Raw genomic sequence first — 22160 nt, 5'->3', positions numbered from 1 at the left:
TAAAAGTTGCACTGCTTTTATCTACAGTGCCTTTTGAAAGTATTCATCCCTCTCATTGTTTGTCCTGTTTTGTCTCTGTTAATAACAGAGTAGAAGATTGCAAACATTTCAGTTAAAAGCATTCTGCTATAAGCATCTTCTTATGGTGTATAGTTCACCCCCACTTGTTTGAACTTTTGACTTAATTAAAACATCATGTGGGCATCTCCATGTGATGCACACATGTTCTGTGACCCCTGTTAATGTTGATTGATGGTAAGATATAAGATGCACCAATGCATATGGAACACCAATTGTATGGTGGTGTGACATTGGAAGGCATAGAAAGCAGTGACAATAGGGAAGAGTTAAATTGCAAGGCAGAAAACGATGTGTGTATTGAGAAAACTTCAAGTGTTCAAGTGATACCATCACAATATGCATATAATTTTTATTTTTATTCTTTCAACTGATATTTTAATAATATCACAGTGAATTACAGTCTCTAATATAAATTACATTGTCAATAAATGTTGCTCAGCTCCTCTGACTTTTGTGTGTGTGCAGTTCTCTGATCCTTCTGTATCTTATGACTCTGGCATCTTTGTGACTTTCTCAGTACGTGAAGCTTCAGAAATTAAGGAGGTTGGGAGAATGCACTGATAGCACATTGCCACACCCACCACATGACGAACCACCTGGATTGTGATATATATTTATCTCGGTCCTTGCTTTTACATTATGCTAATTCTTACTTTATAATACCAAATAGGAAAAAATAATGTAAGATAAGTAGTGACTTTTCAGTATTTCTGTTTCTGTATTGTGTCTGATCGGTCCTTTATTTCAATGTTTCCTTTTCTATTGCTACATTTTCATCAGTGAATCTTGTGTTTTTGTATTTGTTGTATTTATGCACTGTACTTTCCAATTTTTTGATGATGTATGTAATGGATTTCCTTGCCTTCAAAAAAAACCTTACAACATTTTTGCCACTCAGTTTTCTGAAGGCTCTAGCTTGTTATTTGCATTGGTTTTGATCTCTTGTTTATTTACACATTAGCTATTTCATATCATATTGATGGAACACTAATAATTTTAGCTATGGAGAAAAAGCTGATAAAATGTTTGTTGGCTGCCAGTATTATGGTGTCTGAGGAAACAGAATTTTTCATTTTTAATACGATTTTGTTCTGTTTGGCTTTGAAATGAACACGCAAATACTTTTTAAACTTACACATTTACTGTAGAACGTCAGAAAAAACAATTTTTTGAACTAAATTTTCATCGATATCACATTGAATTTTGATTCTGTATTTGGACTTTCATTGTGACAACGCAACGTATAACTACCCGTGACTGAATTTCGTTTCTTTCTCTCTATTAAATAAAACTACTTTTTTGAATGTTTAGCTCTGAGATTTGTTAATTGTCTTTGCAAAAGCTATTCTAACGGAAAACTATTAATGTTTTAATACGAATGGCATATCAAGATCCCCTTTGTTGTCTAATGTTATCCTCGGAAGATTTACTACATTACCTTTCTTGGATGCATCCTTCTTTCTATAGTAATTTGTGCAGTGGAAGACCAGATGGTTTTAACGGTTGTAGATACTCTTTGGGATATTGTAAGTTGATGTTTTCATGTTCCGCACAATCACCACCAACTGTTTCAGCATAGTCTGTTGATACGCATTTAACCAATTTGCCATGTTACCGATTAACATTTTTGCCATTAATTCGTTTACTTCATCGTTTCTCGGTAGAGTTTTTCAGAACAGAATTACAGTAATCCCTCGCTACTTCGCGGTTCACTTTTCGCAGATTCACGACTTCGCGGGTTTTTAAATACAAGTGATTGCCCGCCTATCGCGGAAGTTATGTTCCAGACCCATCAGCAACAGGAGAAAATCCGCGATATAGAAAGACCATATAAATAAACATTTTTATAGTTTAAGCCTTAAAATACCCATCCCACATGCTTTAAACACATGTAAACTTATAAAACACACTTTGTTAACACATATGATATGTGGATGTCGGGCTAAGGATATGAGTAACATCTCACTATTATAAAGCATTTTAACTTCACGCAAGACAAGACAGTGAGACAGGAAAATTGGTTATGTACAGGCTTAAAATTATTGACACGCAGAGCGACAAGCAGCACAAAGCCACCACAAAGTCCACTTCTCCTTAGCGTTCATTCAGCTCCCCACCCCCTTGACAATGCGAAGTGGCAGGAGCGTACTGCGCTTCTGGGGAGGGGGGGTTTGAGCGAAGGTGCGTTCAGCTCTCACACACACACACTCCTCCTTCAGAACGCGCAGAGCGACAAGCAGGCATTTTGGCAGAAGCAGCACAAAGTCCATTTCTGCTCAGCGTGAGTTCAGCTGCCCCCCTTCACAAAGCGAGTGCAGACACATTGACGTCTGATCGCTGTGTGCAGTGTTGGTCTGAGGTGTTTAAGAATGTAGAAAGTGTTTAAGAGCATAGGAAGTGTTTATAAGAGCGTGGAAAAGGTTAACAAGAGAGTGAGAAAGGTTTATAAGAGTGTGGGAAGGGTTTATAAAGCCTTAAAATATGTATAAATAATAAAATAAATATAGGTCGCTACTTCGCGGATTTTCACCTATCGCGGGGGGCTCTGGAACGTAACCCCCGCGATAGGTGAGGGATTACTGTATAGGGTCTTCAGTGTTAGCCTACATTGTCGTTGGCACTTTTCAAGAACATCTGGTGATTTATTATAATTGCATCTTGCACATATATTAAAGTACATTTTGACATGTCTGTGTAACTATTTAATAAAATAATGTAAATAGTTAAAAGTGTTTAAAGGGACAGCCATCAGAACCAGTAGTTTATATGTCATTTTTGTGAAATGTGAAATATCCAAATAAAAAAAATTCTGAAAGTTATATCAATTGTGCTATTAGCACTGGTAGAGCTCTCTGACATAAATTGATCATTGCAAAGTGATGAATAAGTGCATTCTGTTGTTCTATTTGTAAATATCTGTCCCAGTTTTTCTAGAAGAGATGCTGGCTTGCATTAGCACACGCACAGAGAGAAACATAGCTACTGGTAATAATAAAAAAAAAGGTTTAACGACTGGGTGTATTTTGTTTAATCAGTTACAATATATGTTGCTCCAGTTTCTACTGCTGTAAATTCCCTTAGCCTAACTGGGGACAACAGGAAGAATTAGTGTATGCTTTTGCGGGTTCACCTTGATTATGTCAGTTTATGTGCATGAAGTATCCAAAATTCCCCTTAACATACCAATCTCCAAAGCCTGGCCTTCTCTTCTAGCCTACAATTAAGAAAAATATTCTTCTTTCTTATTGGACAGAAATATGTCCATTTAATTAATGGCAAAATAAGCTACTAGACAAAGACAAGGGGTAGAGTATTTATAGGCTTCACATTTCAAAGAAGTCCCAGTTAGATGATGATCTGAGAAATCTTATAATATCACATAGTCATATCCTGACTAACACAAAACTAAGTACAGAGATTCAGAAGATTCTATTATTTTTGAATTCACGAAGTGTGATCTATTATATACTAATATTATACTCTCATTATTTCTTCCAATGAAGGAAACACCAAGTCATTGTTTTCACTACTTAACTATATCACACAACCCCCGGATTCTTTACCTTCTCACCTTTACTCAACTGAATTTTGCAATTCCATTATGTCCTTTTTTTAATGGAAAAAATCCAGAAGATTCATCAGTCTCTTGGTACGGATTCCTCCAGTACTTCATTTGAATTTCACCCACCAACTCACTTATTCATTTTCCTCTTTTCAGCTTCCTACTTTCTCAGAAATCTCAGATCTTGTCTGTAAGTCTAAGCCATCCACCTGTCAACTGGACCTCCTCCCTACAGTTCTAGTCAAAGCCTGCCTCCCCTCTCTGGTCCCTCTTATCTCTGCCATAATCCACTCTTCTCTCACTACTGGTACTGTTCCTTCATCTTTTAAAACTGCTGCAATAACCCCAATAGTGAAAAAACTTGGTGCTGATCCGACTAATTTCAGTGATTTCCATCCTATTTCTAATCTACCCTTCATTTCCAAAATTCTTGAAAGAATAGTGGCTATTCCATTTCATTCTCATTTATCTCAAAATAATCTATATGAACAGTTCCATCTGGTTTTCGTCTCCTCCACAATACAGAAACGGAACTTATAAAAATGACTAATGACCTCCATATGGCAGCTGATTCTGGTTTAATTACTATTCTCATCCTCCTTGATCTGAGTGCAGCCTTTGACACTATTTGTCATACTACTCTTCTCAATAGATTATCTTCAATTGGCATTACCCACACTCCACTAGATTGGTTCAGATCCTACCTCTCAGGCCGTACTCAGTTTGTTTAGATTAAACCTTTCACATCCCAACCCACTGCTGTTACTTCAGCCCTGGGGCCCCTCCTTTTCATTATTTACCTCCTTCCCCTTGGCAATATCTTTCGTAAATATAACATTAGCTTCCACTGATATGCTGATGACACCCAGCTCTATCTCACTAGCAAACCTACTGCTTCCTTTCCACCCTATTCACTTACTGACTGCATAGCAGAAATCAAATCCTGGTTTTCTTCAAATTTTCTGTAGTACTAGGGTGTTGTACCGTGTTAGCCATTATGAATGTAGAGAAAAGCCAAGCAAAATGACACCTTTTATTGGCTAACTAAAAAGATTACAATATGCAAGCTTTCGAGGCAACTCAGGCCCCTTCTTCAGGCAAGATGTAATCAATTACATCTTGCCTGAAGAAGGGGCCCAAGTTGCCTCGAAAGCTTGCATATTGTAATCTTTTTAGTTAGCCAATAAAAGGTGTCATTTTGCTTGGCTTTTCTCTACATTCAAATTTTCTTAAATTAAATAGTGACAAAACTGAGGTTCTCCTCATTAGTACAAAATCAACATTATCCAAAACTGATCACTTTTCATTTGTTATTGATAATTCCTCTGTCTCCCCTTCCCCATAGGTTAAGAGTCTGGGTGTCATCCTTGACAGTACTTTATCCTTTCAGTCTCACATCAATAACATCTCCCGGTCTGCATATTTCCACTTGCTAACATTAACCGTATTTGCCCCTCCCTCACCCCCCACACCACTGCTATCCTTGTTCATAGCCTTGTCACGTCTCGTTTGGATTATTGCAATTCCCTTTTCTTTGGTCTTTCTCGCAAATCTCTTTATGAACTTCAACTGGTCCAGAATTCCACTTCCCGCATCATTACTAGAACCCCCTCTATTCACCATATCACTCCCGTTTTGCAGCAGCTTCATTGGCTTCCAGTTCAGTTCCGAATTCAATTCAAAATTCTCCTACTAACTTTTAAGGCTATCCACAACCTTGCCCCTCCATATCTGTCTGATCTCCTCCATGTTGCCATTCCCTCCCGTACCCTTAGATCCTCTTCCTCCATGAACTTGACTGTCCCCTTCGTCCGTCTTACCACTATGGGGAGCAGAGCATTCAGTTGCTCTGCTTCCCAGCTTTGGAACTCACTACCACCTGAGCTTAGAAATATTGAATCATTTTCACTTTTCAAATCTAAATTTAAACTCATTTGTTTAAGACTGCCTTTTCTCTTTGATTACAATTGCTTTGTCTGATTTTAACTTTTGTATTTTACTTTTGTTTATAATCTGTATTTTGTCTATTGTTCGGTGTCCTTGAGTGTTTAGAAAGGTGCCTACAAATAAATAAAATTTATTATTATTATTATTATTATTAATCTGTTTAGTTAATAATGCATTGACAAATAGTCTGTAAAAAGTAATCCATATGTGTGAATACTGTATGTTTAGTGCATAATTTGTTTTAAAATCACCAAGTCTTTACCAAAATGACGTAAGCACATGTATTTGCAGTTTTACAAAAGTCAGTATCTGCAAAAAACAAGTTCCACTTATGCAAAAAGTTTCATTCAGTATGTGATCTCACATTGTCTGTTATGATTTTAACCATTTAGTACATATGTGGCCTAATTTTTGCTTGTTTCGTACTGTGTACTTTTAATTAACAATGCTTCACATCCTGACACACTAACACTGAATACTTACAGCCAATGAACTATTCAGCAGCAGAGTGTCAAGAAACACTACTGAGGCTCCATTATACCAACAACAATACATCTGCATAATGCCTCATTGTGAACGTATCTGTAACTGCCAAGTCAGAAGTTTTCTTTCTTTTTAAATTTTCTTCCTTTTTTATCATTCTGCCATGTGTTCAGACCTTTCTCTGTGTGTGTGTGTGTATTTATTTATTTAAAGAGCTTCTGTAAAAAGCCCAATTTCCCCCAGGGGAGAAATAAAGTTCTGTATGTCTATCTATTTAATATTTATGAAACATTCTTCAACATAAACCTGCCTATTAGGATCCTTATTTTAGGAAATGGTGAGTAAAATTTGTTGTGCAGTTCATTAGTAGTCATAGTTGTATATACTACTTTTAATAGTGTGGTGAAGTGGTTAAGGCTTTGGACTTCAAAACCTGAGGTTGTGGGTTCAAGACTGGCTACTGACACTGTGTGACCTGAGCAAGTCACTTGACCTGCCTGTGCTCCAACTGGAAAACCAAAAGAAATGTGACCAATTTTATCATAAATGATGTAAGTTGGCTTGAATAAAGATGCCTGCCAAATAAGTAAATGTAAATTTTGAACTTATTTCAGAGGCGTTCTTACATGAAAAAGGTTTAGTTAAACTTACATGTTATGGCATCCTGATCCTCATTTGAATATAAAAATTACAGAGAATGTTCTGTCTTTGAAACTGTTTTCATTTTAAGTTTACAGAATACATAAATCCTTTGATAAACATAATTCTTTAATCTGAAATTTAAGTATGGGAAATTAAAAGTATAAAATGTCAGTTATGCTTTAAAGTTGCCCCATCTAATAGAACACCATTAAACATCTGCATTTCATTTCTTCATGTTAGCGACTATTAGTTGCATTGCCACTTTGTGATTTTACGAAAAAATGTGAGGTGTAAATATAATTTCACATTGACATAACATGTAATATTTTTTCTAAATGCAACTTTATATGAGTACAACTACATATTTGTTCTGTTTTCCAGCTGTTAGTTATTTAATGCAGATTATCATTGGCATTGCTGGAATCTGTTTATGGTCTCACTAATTCATAAATTAAAAACATTTCATATCTTTTCAGAACATGTCCCAGAATGTTCTTTGTTAAAATACTGGTGGCAGCCATTGTAGCTGTCAATTTAAAAATCACTTAATATTATCATCTAGTTCTAAAACAGAAAGAAAGAGATAGGGGTCATCCTGCCTTGCTAACCCGGCTTCACCTTCACCCAATTTCAGCTTGCCTCCCCATTGCCTGCCTACCACCGTGCTTCCTACTCTTGCCATCCTCTTTTCATTCACCATTCCTGCTTCTTCACATCCACCTTGATCTGCAGCTGTCATCAAGGACATCAAAGAAGCATCAGGGTAATTTTGTTTTTATAAGTAATTTATTATTATGACTTTTTTCAAATTGGCCAGTTCTGTTTTTTTTTTTATTTTTATTATATGCTAGAATTACTCAAGATAGTAGTACACCGAGAAGTTACATTTTTTGTTGTTTTTTCCTACATTAAAATTCCAAAAATGTGTGTGAGGTGGAACCATGATTTTTGGAGGTAGGTGATGGAAACCATGATTCTTTTTCAATATATTTACTCTGTTCATGACTTAATTAGAAAGAAACTCTTCACTTTTTTTAACAAACGAAGTAGAGTGCCAAAATCTAAAGTATTATACAGTAGTAAAGTTTCCAATAATATTATCCTTTTGAATTGTTGCAAATGCCAAAGAAAGGGCAAATTGTGTTGTTTAATTCAGTTGCATTAATGCTATAGTTCCTAATCTGCCTCAGGTTTCCATGTGCAAATGGAAAATTTCACCCATGTATAAATATCAGCAATATAAAATTTATTTTTCACTGAAAAATTCTTTTTGTTACATTTGTTGTGGTCAAATTAACAAAAGTAATGCCATCTGCATTGTCTGTACTGACATACTTTATTTAAGACTCTACTTTATTTACACTGCTGATCAAGTAAGCCTTGAAGCTTTCGTGTGTCATTTATAATCTGTAAATACTGGACTTTTACCACTTTTTTTAAAAACAGTAGTAGTAGCAGCTTACAAACAAAGTAAAATAGCTGGACTTAAAACACAGCAGAAATTGCCCTGGTACAGTGGTCTTAAATACTGCCTTGTACCCCTGGAGTCCCGACTTCAAAAATTGGGTGTCATATTAGCATATGCTTATACAATTTCTCTTGGTGTTTCAGTTTCCTGCCTCTGTTGGTTCATGCATTGCATCCGATGCTTTTAAGATAAGCTGCCATGGAAGCATATTACGGTCATGGAGAAGGAAAAAAAAAGTATATGTCGAGGTTGAAGTCGGTATTTCCACTTTATTCTCGACATTTCTACTTTATTCTTGCTGTTTATGTTGAGATTAAAGTCGACATGTTGATTTTATTCTCGTTGTTTATTTTGTCATTAAAGTAGAACGTCGTAAACTAAACTTCATCTTAAAATGAATATTTACTAGATTTTCTCAAACCCTGTCATAAGTTAATGTAGTACATTAAATGCTTTGTGTTAAGTGTTCCCCAACCCATGTTAATCTGTACGTGGTTCTTAAACTGACTTCCTCTTGCACTAAGAGGAGGCGCAGGCAGCAGTCACCACACAGAATTCATAAATTTCATGTTATTCCTGATCTCTGAACATTTAGAATGCTAAGATAAACGTTTGATTTAATTTTCATGATGAACTGCATTAAAGCATGTATTAAACGTGGGGGCACGGTGGTGTGGAAGTTGTGCTTCTGCCTCGCAGCAAGGGGGTCCCGGGTGTTACATGTTTTTCTGGTGGGTTTACTCGGTGTGCTTCAGTTTCCTTTTAAAGCCATGTAGGATGTGGGGTTTTAATATGCTATATCTACACTGAACATAGATCTGGGGACACTTACTGCGAGGGAGCAGCACTACCGCCACACCACCATGCAGGTTAATACATGCTTTAATGCATTTCATCATGAAAATGATATCAAGTATTTATCTTGGCATTCTAAATGTTCAGAGAGCATGAATATCATGAAGTGAATGTATTCTGTGCAGTGATCACTGCCTGCACCTCCTCAGTGCAAGAGGAAGTCAGTTTAAGAAGTACGTAGCGATTAACAACTGGGTCGTGGAACACTTAACACAAAGCATTTAATGTGCTACATTAACTTATGACGGGGTTTGAGGAAATCTAGTAAATTAAATATTGATTTGATCTACTAAATTAAGTATTGATTTTAAGATGAAGTTTAGTTTACGACATTCTACTTCAATGACAAACTACGAGAATAAAGTAAACATGTCGACTTTATCTCGAAATAGGCGGGGAGAAAAAAGTGGAAATGTTGACTTTATTCTCGACATATGCGTCAAGATTAAAGTGGAAATGTCGAGAATAAAGTCAACATGTAGACTTTAATCTTGACATATACTTTTTTTTTCTTCTCCATGGCCCTAATATGCTTCCGTAAACTGACCCTGTTTTGAAATAGACTAATTCAGGAGACGAATGAAAACATTGGTTGATTCTCACCAATAAAGTGGTAGTATAGGACAGCTTTTATAAATTGGGTAATCTGTACCATTAAGAGGTGTAAATATCAATTATATAACTCAATACTATTGGGTACTTTAATGCCATATTACACATGCTTTTCTTTAAAAAAAAAAAAAAGTCCATGTTTACAAATCATGAAGGTGAACACCAAAAATTGGAATGATTTCCCATGCCATATGGTTATAGCAGTGTTTAAAGCACCTTATTCGATAGAGACAATGCCAAATCTGTTCAAAGTAATTATGCTAGAAGACCAAAGAAAATTTCAATTCATTTAATTCTTAATTGCATTTTTAGAAAATTGTCAGCTATATATTTTATACATTGTCATTTTCAGTCAAAAATTGGAAGCATGTCTGAAACCTGAAGTAAAAAATTGGTAAATGCTGCTGCTTTGAATAGCTTACTGACAAAAAGTCTTCCAAACAGTAACATATTAGTTGTGAGCACAGTATATAATATTTTATAAGCTTGCAGTCAATGAAGGTAGAAAAGATACACAGAAAGAGTATTGGGCACATTTAATAGACAAGACTTTGAGTGAAATGTAGGGTATAAAAATTGTTGCTGATAACTGATTTTTTTAACAGCATCATTTTTGTCTATTTATTTGGAAAGCTCTTCATAAATGCACATGAGAAATTAATTTAATTTAACAAGACAGCAAGGGTCCTTTTCAGAGATTGTAACACCACTGCTTTCTAATGAATAACTTAATTTCTGTTTAGTTCACATTATTTTGTAAATCTGTGGTAAGAAATTTAAATGCAAATCTGTCATTAACCAAGTCTTTGTCATTAATAGTCAGAATTACAGTAAGTGCAAGAATATAATTACATTCTACAAATGGGTCTCTTTCATCTATTTAACAAAATGTGTTGCATTGCCAGAATGTCTGTTTCACATCTCTAAATAAATATTTTTATTTTAATAATTTGTTATACCTTTAAATAATTTTTTCATTTTAACAATTGTTTTATGTTCTCATCACTGAGGGCTGAAAATACCAAAGTAAATTCTAGCTTATATTGGTATGATTCTGTAGCAAGTTATTGTAATTTTTGTGCCTTTTTCTAATCCATCCGTTTGTTTATAAATTTTCTACATTCAAAGCTATGGCAGCCAAAGTCCATCCTGGTAGTGTTAGGTTTTTTTTTCTTCTAATTATAAATTTTAAAAAGTACACAAGCATACTTACCTGCATTTCATAATCAAAATGTGCCTAATTATAATCTTATGTTTTTTTTAAAATAATTTCTTGAGGTATTTCAAATGTGTTTACACTGTTATTTTGTTTGCAAGTCTGGAAGCATAGTTAAACATAATCATAGACGCTGTAATATAGGTGAGCATCATTATTATTGCCTAATGACAGACAGTTCAGTAAAGAAGCACAGCTCAGCTGACGCCATAGGTACAATTCTATAAGAGAGGCCTGCAAGTGGAAGGCAGACATCCAGCCTGTTACATTACAAATACTTGACATATTATTCCATTATATACATTGGGTTGGGTTCAAGGGGTCCTGATTTTATTAGAATTTTGGAGTTAGAAGGTACTTCCCAATACCAGAATACTTCAGAATCTACTGCCCTATTGTATCTTATAAAAAATACGATCTCTTGTCATTAAGATTTAAGGAGTTATAGTGAGAATTAAGAACCTATACAAAAATCAATTTTTTGGATACTATTTAAGAAGTTGATGTCTTGGTTTTTTGTCTTTTAGAATGTATTAGATATAAATTTATATTTAACAGTTGCCAGTCATTGTTTACTTAGATTGTAACTTTTGACAATATATCTGATGATTAAAGTATGATGAAATCCAAGAAAATTTAAGATTCAAATTAGTTAAGTATGCAATAAGGAAATCCCTTTATGCTGAGAGAAGGCTTTTAAAACAGAATTTAAGTAAAGTTTGACTATTTTAGGTAGCTGGCTTCATTCATCTTCCACCATTCTGAGAAAATGTAGTCCTCTTATGAATACTTCTCCATTTCAGTGCAAAATGGAGGGAAATCTTTAAAGTATTTGTGATGTCTTTATAATAAATAAACCTAGCACAGAAAAGTGCGCTTTTAATGAGTTCTTTGTTATTTCATTGAAGAAAGCCCATATGCAGTTTCTGTATCATCTCATCCTTCTCATCAGCAGCCAACCACAGATTTTGCTAGTTCTTTCTTGATGTGAGTAATTTTGTGTGTTTTGTTGTTATATTTTCAAATTGTACACTGAATGATTCAACAAAACATTCAAATAGAGTAATAGTAATTTTTAAAAATCTTGGTAAGGTTGAATTTTTTTTTTGGATTTACTATACTTTTCATCCATCACTTTAATACATAAAGGCTGCAGATTAACTATTGCGTTTACTTAATGAAGCACTCTTCAGTGTCTGACTTTCAGTTCATGAAAATGTTGAAATATCCTTGATTGGAGGTCAGCAGATTTAAATTTCAAATTAAAGAGCTGGTCACATGGTGGTATTAGCAGACTTAAATAAATACAATGGGCCTTATATAAAATTTTGAAAGTGCAAAAGATTGTGTCTTTGTATGTATTTTACAATTGATTCCAGAATATTCTTATTCTGTGGAAGAAATCTTAAAGGAATAGTCCACCCAATATTTTTTAATATGCTACTTATATTGCATCACAAACATTTTGTGTCTTCATTCTACATGAAAACATGAGATTAAACATTTTTTTTCCCCATGAAGTACACATTACATGGGGTTAGTAACATATTTAAAATGTTATTTTTGAGTGGAGTATTCCATTAATGTTTCATTTGTTAAGTTTAAATAAATATGCATCAGATTTAGTAAAATGTATGGTAATGTATAGTTTAAATTTTGTTCTGACATTGGTGTTAAATTCTCTTTTAATCTTGCCCCTTTAATACCTTTCATACAGAGTTCATGCCTTCCTAGAGCAGTGGGGTCTGATCAACTACCAGGTGGATGCTGAGAGCCGCCCTACCCCTATGGGACCCCCACCCACTTCTCACTTCCATGTTCTGGCTGACACACCATCTGGACTAGTGCCATTACAGCCCAAGACACCACAGGTACTGCCTCTCCATGTGTCACCATATCCTCAGACAATTGTAGGGATGAATCATCTTTATAAATTTTTTTTTTGTAAATTTACACCTATTTTTCAACAAATGAAACTAAAATATTCAGCCAGTAAATTTTTATGAAATTTAGTTTTTAGTTAAGCTGGAAATCAAATAAAAAGCAGTGTCCCTAGTACTTGGCATATTTACAGATGCAAATCAGAAATAGCCTACAGATTTACAGTGTGATGTTATGCATAACATTGATAGCTTGAGTATTAAGAGACACAGCTTCTCTAAAAGATCATGTATTTCTGAAAAATTCTCAATTAAGCAAAAGAAAATCCTGCAGAATCTTATATTATCATCTAGTTCACCATAAAACTTTTATTCCTAAGAGCACCTAGATCACTGATATTTAATGAGCCATCTCCCAAATTAAAAATGTTAACTGCCCACGCTTATGTAATGTTATGGTTTGTCTGCAACTTTATTATTATCACAAAATTAGAACAGTTTAGAAAATTTAAAGTGAAGAAGTATATAGTTATTGGATTATTAGAAACAATTTTCTGAATAGATGGGTAAATTACAAGATTTGTATATATACCAGAAATCGTAAATACCATTCTGACTAGTAGTTCCAGTATTTGATGAGAGATCTGCTTTTGTGCTTTGACACCAGTACATGGTCATGTCCTGACAGAAGATTAGCCAGTTTTGACATATATTGATTGAAGAGGATATCGGTCTACTCCTTATTGTGCTATTGTAAATGCTACCATTTGACAGCTTTTTTAAACTACAACTGAATTATATTCTGAACAGAAACTGGTGCCATTAGTACACCTCAACCCTACATACACACTTTTGTGATGTTGTAAATGCCATTTTAGTTTGTCCTTAAGCAATGATGCATTCATTTTTTTTTTTAGTAATTCTGTAATTTTCATTTTTAATAGCACATTCAGGGTCTCCTTGTTACAGTATTATTTTAGTTATCTCAAGTGACAACACTCTTATAATAAGCTGTCATCAAAATATTAATTTGTTTCAGCCCTAAGAAGGAGTTTTTGACATTTGAAATTTGAATTTGGCTTCCAAGGGAAATATTATTTATACTCTTCAGTAAGTGTTATTAATCAACAAATGCTTCTTGTACATGCTGATGGAAACATAAATCTCACAACACAAAATGTCCCAAACCTGCCTTGAAATGTGTGTTGTTACTAAAGAAGACTTAAAAGAGTTTGTTTAACATGAAAATATTCAAAATAATTTTGGTATTCACTATTTTATGTGGCACGGATACAGTGTTTGAATTTTGTAGTATTTTTTTAGTATTTAGTTTTTGATTATTAAAATGAAGAACCCTAAACTGAAATTACACCCCATGCCAATAAAATCTCAGATTTATAATTTCATTGAGTTAAGCTCTAACCGTCTTGCATGTATGAAATACAGGCCCTGAAGTGTGCACTTCACTTGTTTAAGAGCATAAATGTTACATTGTTTGATAGTTTTTTCTTTCAGCAGTCTGCATTGCACTTTTTTCTTGGTTCATTCACTGTTTGATATTACATTGCTATAATTTATGCACTTATTTATGTTTTATTTATGTGTTTTCTTTGAAATATGTGAAGACTAAGTGTTTTTATTGTTGTTTTTACAGTTTTGTGAAAAGCTGTAGTCCTGTAATAACTGGTTTACAGCAGAGTTTAGAGTTGATTTTTAAAATGTACATTTTACATATACCGTAAAGTCAAGAATGCTTTAGCCCTCTTACTTTATAGAACTTATTCTTGCATTCTACTTCAAGGAATGTATAGCAAATGCATGCCTGTTAAGATTCTAAGGGATAATAAAACTAGGGTAGAGGGCAAAGCCTGTAGGGTACTCAATCTCTGGGACAATCTACCTACCAATATTAAAAAATAGCCTTGATTCATTTTATATTAAAATCCAGTGCATATGTATATATATTTATATTTTTGTATGAATTGCATAGCATTTCTCTGATTATGTTTTATAATTTAGTGTGACATTTTAATGATATATTTAATTATTATACAGCATGCATAATTGAAAGGGTGCTTAATAAAAGTAAGTTGAACTTATCTGCATTCTAACATGCATATATACTATAAGCAACAAGACCATATGAAAGTGGTATATATTATATACAAGAAATTTAAAGGCTCCTGTATAAAATAACAGGGACCAACAAATCTTTTTTTTTATGTTATCTATACATTTTTTATATAAATGAATACTCATGCAGTTTTAGTGGTTGCCGAGAAAAAAGTTAAATATCATGTTTTCATGGAGAAAATTCATGACAAAGATTCTGAAGAATGGGACCCAATAGTAACCAATGCTGGACAATGACAAACAATGTGATAAAGGTCCATGGAAAAAAAGTCTCACAAGACTCATGTTGCATAATGCACATGTCCATTATCCATTCATATGTTGTAAAATGTGTAAAATTCACCATACACAGTAAACTTCACCATAACTCTGTACTTTTGAATTGAACATCAGCGTCTCCCCTCACTGATTGGTCAAGAGTCCTAGGTACAATTTAGAAGCACATTGTTACTGGAAAGCATCATTCCTGTTTATCTTGTCTGAGTTTTCCAGAAGTAAGTATTAATAATATATTAGCAAAAAATGCATGTGTGTAGAATAGACATGAGGATTATACAACATGAGTTACATGTAGTGAGTGTATGGATTAAGTAACATATACATATATATATATATATATATATATATATATATATATATATATATATATATATATATATTTCTGGATGGAGTATTCCTTTATTGAGTGACTGTTTACCTCAATCAGGAAAAAGGATGCACTTAATAAAATATATGCTTAATCCTGCAAGAAAAACAGATCTGGGCAAATAAAGTAGCAAAAATTGGTACACAGAACTACTTTTTGCATTAATAAAGTTAATGTAACATCTATATCAGGTGTCCTTGGCCCGCAAGCTGAATTTCAATGTTCAAAGGGCTAAACCACAGCTTTTGACATATTTGATTCTAGTGTGCTCTCCAATATAAAGCACTGAGGTGGTCCAGTATAGTTGTCAATGTGTCATGGATCTAGCATCCTGGATTCTGTTCCGTAATCATTTGTTATCTGTCTGAAATTTGCATGTTTTACCTATGTCTGCTTTTTTGTTGTTTTTGCTGGGTGTTCTGGTAAAAAAGGGTATACACGTATGTTTTTGGCTGATTGGCCATGTATGAGAGTAGGTGTTTGCATAAGTGGGCATTAGGACAGACTGGTGACTCATCTAGTGTTGGTTCCTGCTCTGCAGCAAACACTGCCAGGACAGACTTGTTGTTAAGCAGTTTTGAGAATGTTGTATTATATAAGGAGCAGTCTGATTTCAACGATAGAAAAAGTACATCAGTGAATTTTAAACCTGAGGTGAAATTGCAGATAAATATAGATTGAAATATACAACTGTTATCTGCAGGATTAGAAACTAAATACAATGATGATGAACCAAAGGCTATATTTTACAACAGTATCCTAATGGCATAATAATTTACATGTTGTAGCAAGTGCTATGTAAAACAGAAATTGAGTAGTTAATTTATTATGATGCCACATATTTAAGAAGACGTTTTTCTATACTGTAAAATAAAACTTTTGTTTTTGTTTTTCTAGACATCAGCCTCACAACAAATGCTGAATTTTCCAGATAAGGCCAAGGAGAAGCCAACAGACCTACAAAATTTTGGCCTTCGAACAGATATGTACTCCAAAAAGAATGCGCCAGCTAAGGTAGGTCAGACCAGTTGTTGAGCTGTATGCTATAGTTAAAGTCTCAGGTCTTACAAATGATCATTGAGTACAGGAAGATGTTTGTGAGTTTTTCAGGTGCTTGATGTAAAATTTCTGACTTGGATTCAGTTGTTGACTATTAAATATACATCAGTTCATATTATTCCATAGTGCCTCTGCTTACTTATCCAAGTCTAAGTAAGGAGCAGAATGGCTACAGTGACACTTTTAATAAGCCCTTCCTCCACCCTCCTGTTCAAGTGTAGCTAAACGTTAGTTATTTCATCATTTTAAATAATGTTCTCACCATTAAATCTCAACCATTTTGTGTATTCTCTTGTTTTTCAACAGAGTAAAAGTGCTGCCAGTGCCACCAGAGAATGGACAGAACAGGAAACACTTCTTTTGTTGGAGGTATGTGAACCAATCCTCTCATCCTTTAGATTGCACACCAAATATTTCTCTATTGGTACTGGTTTAAGGTGAAAGGTTCCCCATGCCAGATTTTGCTTGTGTATGCTTTTATACATCCATTCTGGAGTAGCATAGCACTGCTTGAAAAAAAGAATGATTTGAATTTACACGGCCTTGTTTTGGCTGACTTGTACCGATAATGAATTGTGGAAGTATTGATAAGTACTATAGTGCGTCATCTATAAATTATTAAACAGCAACAAGCCCTGACAGACATTGTGGTGTAATGCATTAAGTACTGGACTTTAAGCCCATGCAGTGCATTTACATGCACACACATAATCAGGTTAAGGTGAATAACCCAATTAAGACAAAAACCTGATTTATGCATAATCTGCATATTTTTCTGGAGTTCTCATTTGTCAAAACACTCCAACGTCATTTAACTGTGCAAGAAAGAGTTAACCGTTAACACAGTCACTGTAAATCAGAAAATAAGCATGACGCCTGTGATAATTTTGTTGTGTTTCATAAATATGTTTAGTGAAATTGACACTTTATTTTTAGGTTTCTGTTACCAGGCTGTAAGCAGCAAACTCTTGTGTGCTTCTTTTCTAACACTCAGTGCTGCTAGAATAATACTAATGCAGGTGTTTTTACTTCAGTTAGATAGATATTGTGGTTAGGTTACTTGTTACTTTAACAATTAATCTGGCTATTTAACACATGTTATTTTTAAGGAGTTACCGTACTGCTCTTAAGATTGTGTTGCTGAGTTTAACACTGTATGTTCACATATTAAGTGATTTCTGAAATATTAAGACAGATTATATCAGCCTGAAGAAGGAATAATGCAATTGTTTGCCCAAACATTTGCCTGTGGAAATTTATTTTGTGGGCAATTCTCCCCGTAGATGTTGAGAGCTTGTGTGAAGCAAATGCAACTTACGGTACATGCGCAGATTACAAAATCTTCAACAGTAACCTAATTAAGGTTTACATGGCCACATATTCAGATGATTTACAGATAAATCTACCTCTGTTAATCCGGTTTCTCAGAAGCCAATAACCGATTTCTCTAATCAGTTAAAGCCAGGATTATACTTCACGCGACGACACTGGTGCTCCAGCAGACACTGGAGTTTAAACCTGCGTACTTTACGTAAATCTGGAAGATTTCACCAGCTGGCAGTGTAAGATGATATCACGGTGAGAAAATGTTCAGCTATGATGTGTTGTGAATAGCCTGAAACATCCATTAAATTCCGAGGAGACCTTGTCACAATATCTCTGTAAAGGATGTTTAATGATTACATCCATCAGTACAGTGATTCTCCCATTACAGCAAGCATCGGGCACAAGACAGAAACAAAATCTCTGGATGGGACATCAGCTCATTGCAAGGTGAACACAAGCATACACATACACTAGGGTTATTTTAGCATCACTAAATCCCCAAACCTTAATGTCTTTGGAAGGAAACCAGAGCACACTGTGGAAACCCACCAGGAAAACATGCAAACACCGGACATGGAACACGAGGAACATGACTCCCTGCAAGGCAGCAACGCTACCGCTCCACCACCGTGTAACGTGTAATTATTAACAGTATTCATTATTTAAATGAAGTTAACGATTTATCTGTCATAATGTAACATAAATACTTTAATGCATTTCATCATGTAAGTAATATCAAGTGTAAATCTAAGGATTCTAAATGTGCAGAGAGCTAGAATATCATAAAATTAATGTGTTCTGTGTGGCAATCTATTGCTTCTGTCACTTCAGGAGGAAGCCCCAGAAGCACGTACCGACTAACAACTGGGTTGGTTTTAAGATGACATTTACGACAGTGTACTTTAATGATAAAATAAACTATGAGGTTATAATGAACATTTCAAGATTAAAGCCAATTTCCACTTTAATCACAAAATAGACCTTTCCACTGAAGTCCTTAATTTTTTTGTCATTGGATCAAATACACTGCCGTACATTCTGATGTTGTTATGAAGGTGCAAATGAACACTGGGAACGCGTGGCAGCCATGATGCGTGCGTGTACGCATTCTGAGTGTGAAGTATAAACCGGCCTTAAGTGTTTACATGGTGTTTTAAAAATCAGGTTTCTGTGAATAATCGGGTTATTGAAGCACATGTAAACGTGCTAGTGGTTGCTGATTCAATTCCTACATTCTGCTCATTGTGTGACCCCAATTGTAAAAACATGTATTTAACCAGTTGTAGTGTATATTGATTTTGTATGTCACCTTGGAGAAAGTTGTCAGCCAGCTATGTGATGATAATTTAAAAACCGTATCCAACTAACTCAGTCCAGCAGTCTGCTTTTGTCACTAGTTTATCTAGCATTGTTATTTGATGATCAAGCAAGCTTATTGAAAATGCCAAAGCGTTACAGAGGTTAACTATTTTTTAATTAGTCAAAAGAGTGACTCATGAAGCTGTTAAAGCATTTTGTTCGGAATAGTAAAGAAAGCTATATTTTTGTGTAGCTGATTTATTTCAAGATCCTGGTATACATACCACTCTTCTGCTGTTTTAACCTTTTCTGTGAATACTGAAAAATACAAGCTTTGATTTGACCATGTCCACACCAGTTTAATGTAAAAACTACTTATGGTACCTGTTGCAGACAAGTAATGGAATAATTAAAAAATATTTGCTATCCTTTGTCCTACATGCACCTTCAGCGATTTTCCTCTATATTTGCGTGTGTGTGAATGTTTCCATCGGCACTCCTTTTTTCGAACGTGTTACCACAAAGCCTGTCTCTCAGACTCTGTCATTATTTTTGAGGCACCTTTGGGTTATACAGTACTGTGCAAAAGTTTTAGGCAGGTGTGAAAAAATGCTGTAAACAAAGAATGCTTTCAAAAATGGTAGTGTTAATCATTTAGTTTCATCAATCAACAAAATGCAGTGAATGAACAAAAGAGAAATCTAAATCAAATCAATATTTGGTGTGACCACCCTTTGCCTTCAAAACAGCATCAATTCTTCTAGGTACACTTGCACACAGTTTTTGAAGGAACTCGGCTGGTAGATTGTTCCAAACATTTTGGAGAACTAACCACAGACTGTATATGCTGTTTATACTCCAGAATTTGACTTTGGCAGATCCATATTATGGGCAACACTGGCAAGCAGTGGTTGGCACTGTTGTCTGATGTTTCCGGGAGACTTTGAATCCTGGCACAATCACTGCTTATATGGAGCTTTTGTGTTATCTTAATTTCCCTTGGTTTTCTCGGAGCTCTCCAGTTTCCTCCTAAAACCAAGTATTAGGCTGATTGTTGGCCCTGTTTGTGTGAATGTGGGTGGGCTCATGAACTTGTTATGATTCAGAATCCATTCAGGTTTAGTTCTTCTCCTTTAAACATTTTGTCCCAGGTAGTTTCTTGTTTGTATGATACAATGATATTATTGTACATCTTCATTTTATTTACATAATATAGTGGAATTATTGTATTTTACACACCCAAAAGATCTCCACACATGAGCCCATTGCCATTAAACCCAGAGAAATCTAATACAATGTGAATAGCATTTCTGATAATTAGAAGTAAACAAATGGCCATTTGAACTAACCCAGAAATATACGCGCACACACACGCACACACATATATAGACTGTATATATAATAAAATGTGTGTTTGTGTGCGTGCTTGTGTGTGTGTGTATATCTATCTATCTATCTATCTATCTATCTATCTATCTATCTATCTATCTATCTATCTATCTATCTATCTATCTATCTAATATATATATTAGATATATACTGTATAATAAAATATATGTACAGGCATAATTCTAACACTTTTTCCCCTCTCCCTCAGGCTCTGGAGATGTACAAAGATGACTGGAATAAGGTTTCAGAGCACGTTGGGAGCCGCACCCAGGATGAATGTATTCTTCACTTTTTGCGACTGCCCATTGAGGACCCATATTTGGAAGACTCGGATGCTTCATTAGGACCCTTGGCATTCCAGCCTGTTCCATTCAGCCAATCGGGAAACCCTGTAATGAGCACAGTGGCCTTCTTAGCATCAGTAGTGGATCCTAGAGTGGCTTCTGCTGCTGCCAAGTCTGCCTTGGGTAAATTTAAAGGTTTTTGAGTTTCAGTAATAGAGCATAAGCCCTATGACTAGAACAATAATATTCAACAATCAGTAATTTAATTAATGCTTAATCAATATTTGTAATTTTTATGAAAGGTATACAGATCTATTACAAGTACCGTCTTTTTCCGAAAATAAGACACTGTCTTACTTTCTTTTTTGGTCCAAAATACGCACTAGGGCTTATTTTCGGGGGAGGACAAAAATAAAAGTATATTTATATATTTTTATTTAATATTTATTTATTTTACACAGAATACAGAAATTAAAATTTATTCAATTACAGTCATGTCATCTTCTTCTGGAACATCGTCATAAATCAAGATTTACACCCCTGGAGTCTTCCACAATTCCCTTTTTGTACTCGACGGAATAGCTCTTTCGTTTTGTACTCATTTTAACTGCGGTTAAAAATTATTCACTTTATAAAAAATAAAATTACGTATGAGGAAATAATCAGACTTACAAGACTGAAATGAACAAACATTGTATCTGCACTGTCGCTCAATGTAGACTGCTGCCTTAACGAACAATTATTTATAGTGTGCGCCAACGACGCGTTCCGTCGCATTCCGCATATGCATGCCCCCCTCCACCCCCTCCCCACCTCATTCGACCATACTCTGCGATACGCGCGACGCAGTACAACACAGCAGAGCAGAGCGGACACAATATTTATGTATTCATGCTGCCTTATGTTGTATTTTTAAGATAAATTCCAAGAATTAATTTGAAACGAACTGTAGAGGTAAACAATGAATTTCTCGGAATATTTTATTTCAAACATTTCTCTGAAATACGAGTATTAGGGAAGCTAAACATACTTAATAAATCAACAGCATTTTTTAACGAATTCTTTTTTTCACATTATTTTAACTAGGGCTTATTTTCGGGGGAGGGCTTATATTACAAAAAGTTCCGAAAATCTCGATAGGGCTTATTTTCGGGGGATGTCTTATTTTCGGAAAAAGACGGTAGTAGTTGATCAATTAAAATTACTTGAAAGGTTAACATGCTAAAGTGTTTAAAAATGCATTCTGACAGACTCTGTTGTATTCTCCAAATATTTGAG

At 34.7% G+C, this 22160-nt stretch overlaps 1 protein-coding gene across 1 annotated transcript in view; it reads left to right on the top strand.

Annotated features, from left to right (window-relative positions):
- Positions 1-22160, top strand: part of smarcc2 (SWI/SNF related, matrix associated, actin dependent regulator of chromatin, subfamily c, member 2) — a 97525-nt gene that overhangs the window by 59398 nt on the left and 15967 nt on the right. Inside the window, exons 16-19 of the mRNA XM_028798106.2 lie at positions 12584-12737; positions 16423-16539; positions 16891-16953; positions 20807-21065. Coding sequence (XP_028653939.1) covers positions 12584-12737; positions 16423-16539; positions 16891-16953; positions 20807-21065 — 593 coding nt within the window. The remainder of the gene's footprint in view (positions 1-12583; positions 12738-16422; positions 16540-16890; positions 16954-20806; positions 21066-22160) is intronic.

Source organism: Erpetoichthys calabaricus, chromosome 3, assembly GCF_900747795.2.
Source record: "Erpetoichthys calabaricus chromosome 3, fErpCal1.3, whole genome shotgun sequence".
Taxonomy (NCBI): Eukaryota; Metazoa; Chordata; class Cladistia; order Polypteriformes; family Polypteridae; genus Erpetoichthys; species Erpetoichthys calabaricus.
Note: the sequence above shows the minus strand (reverse complement) of the source record. Positions and strands in the feature narration are given on the sequence as shown.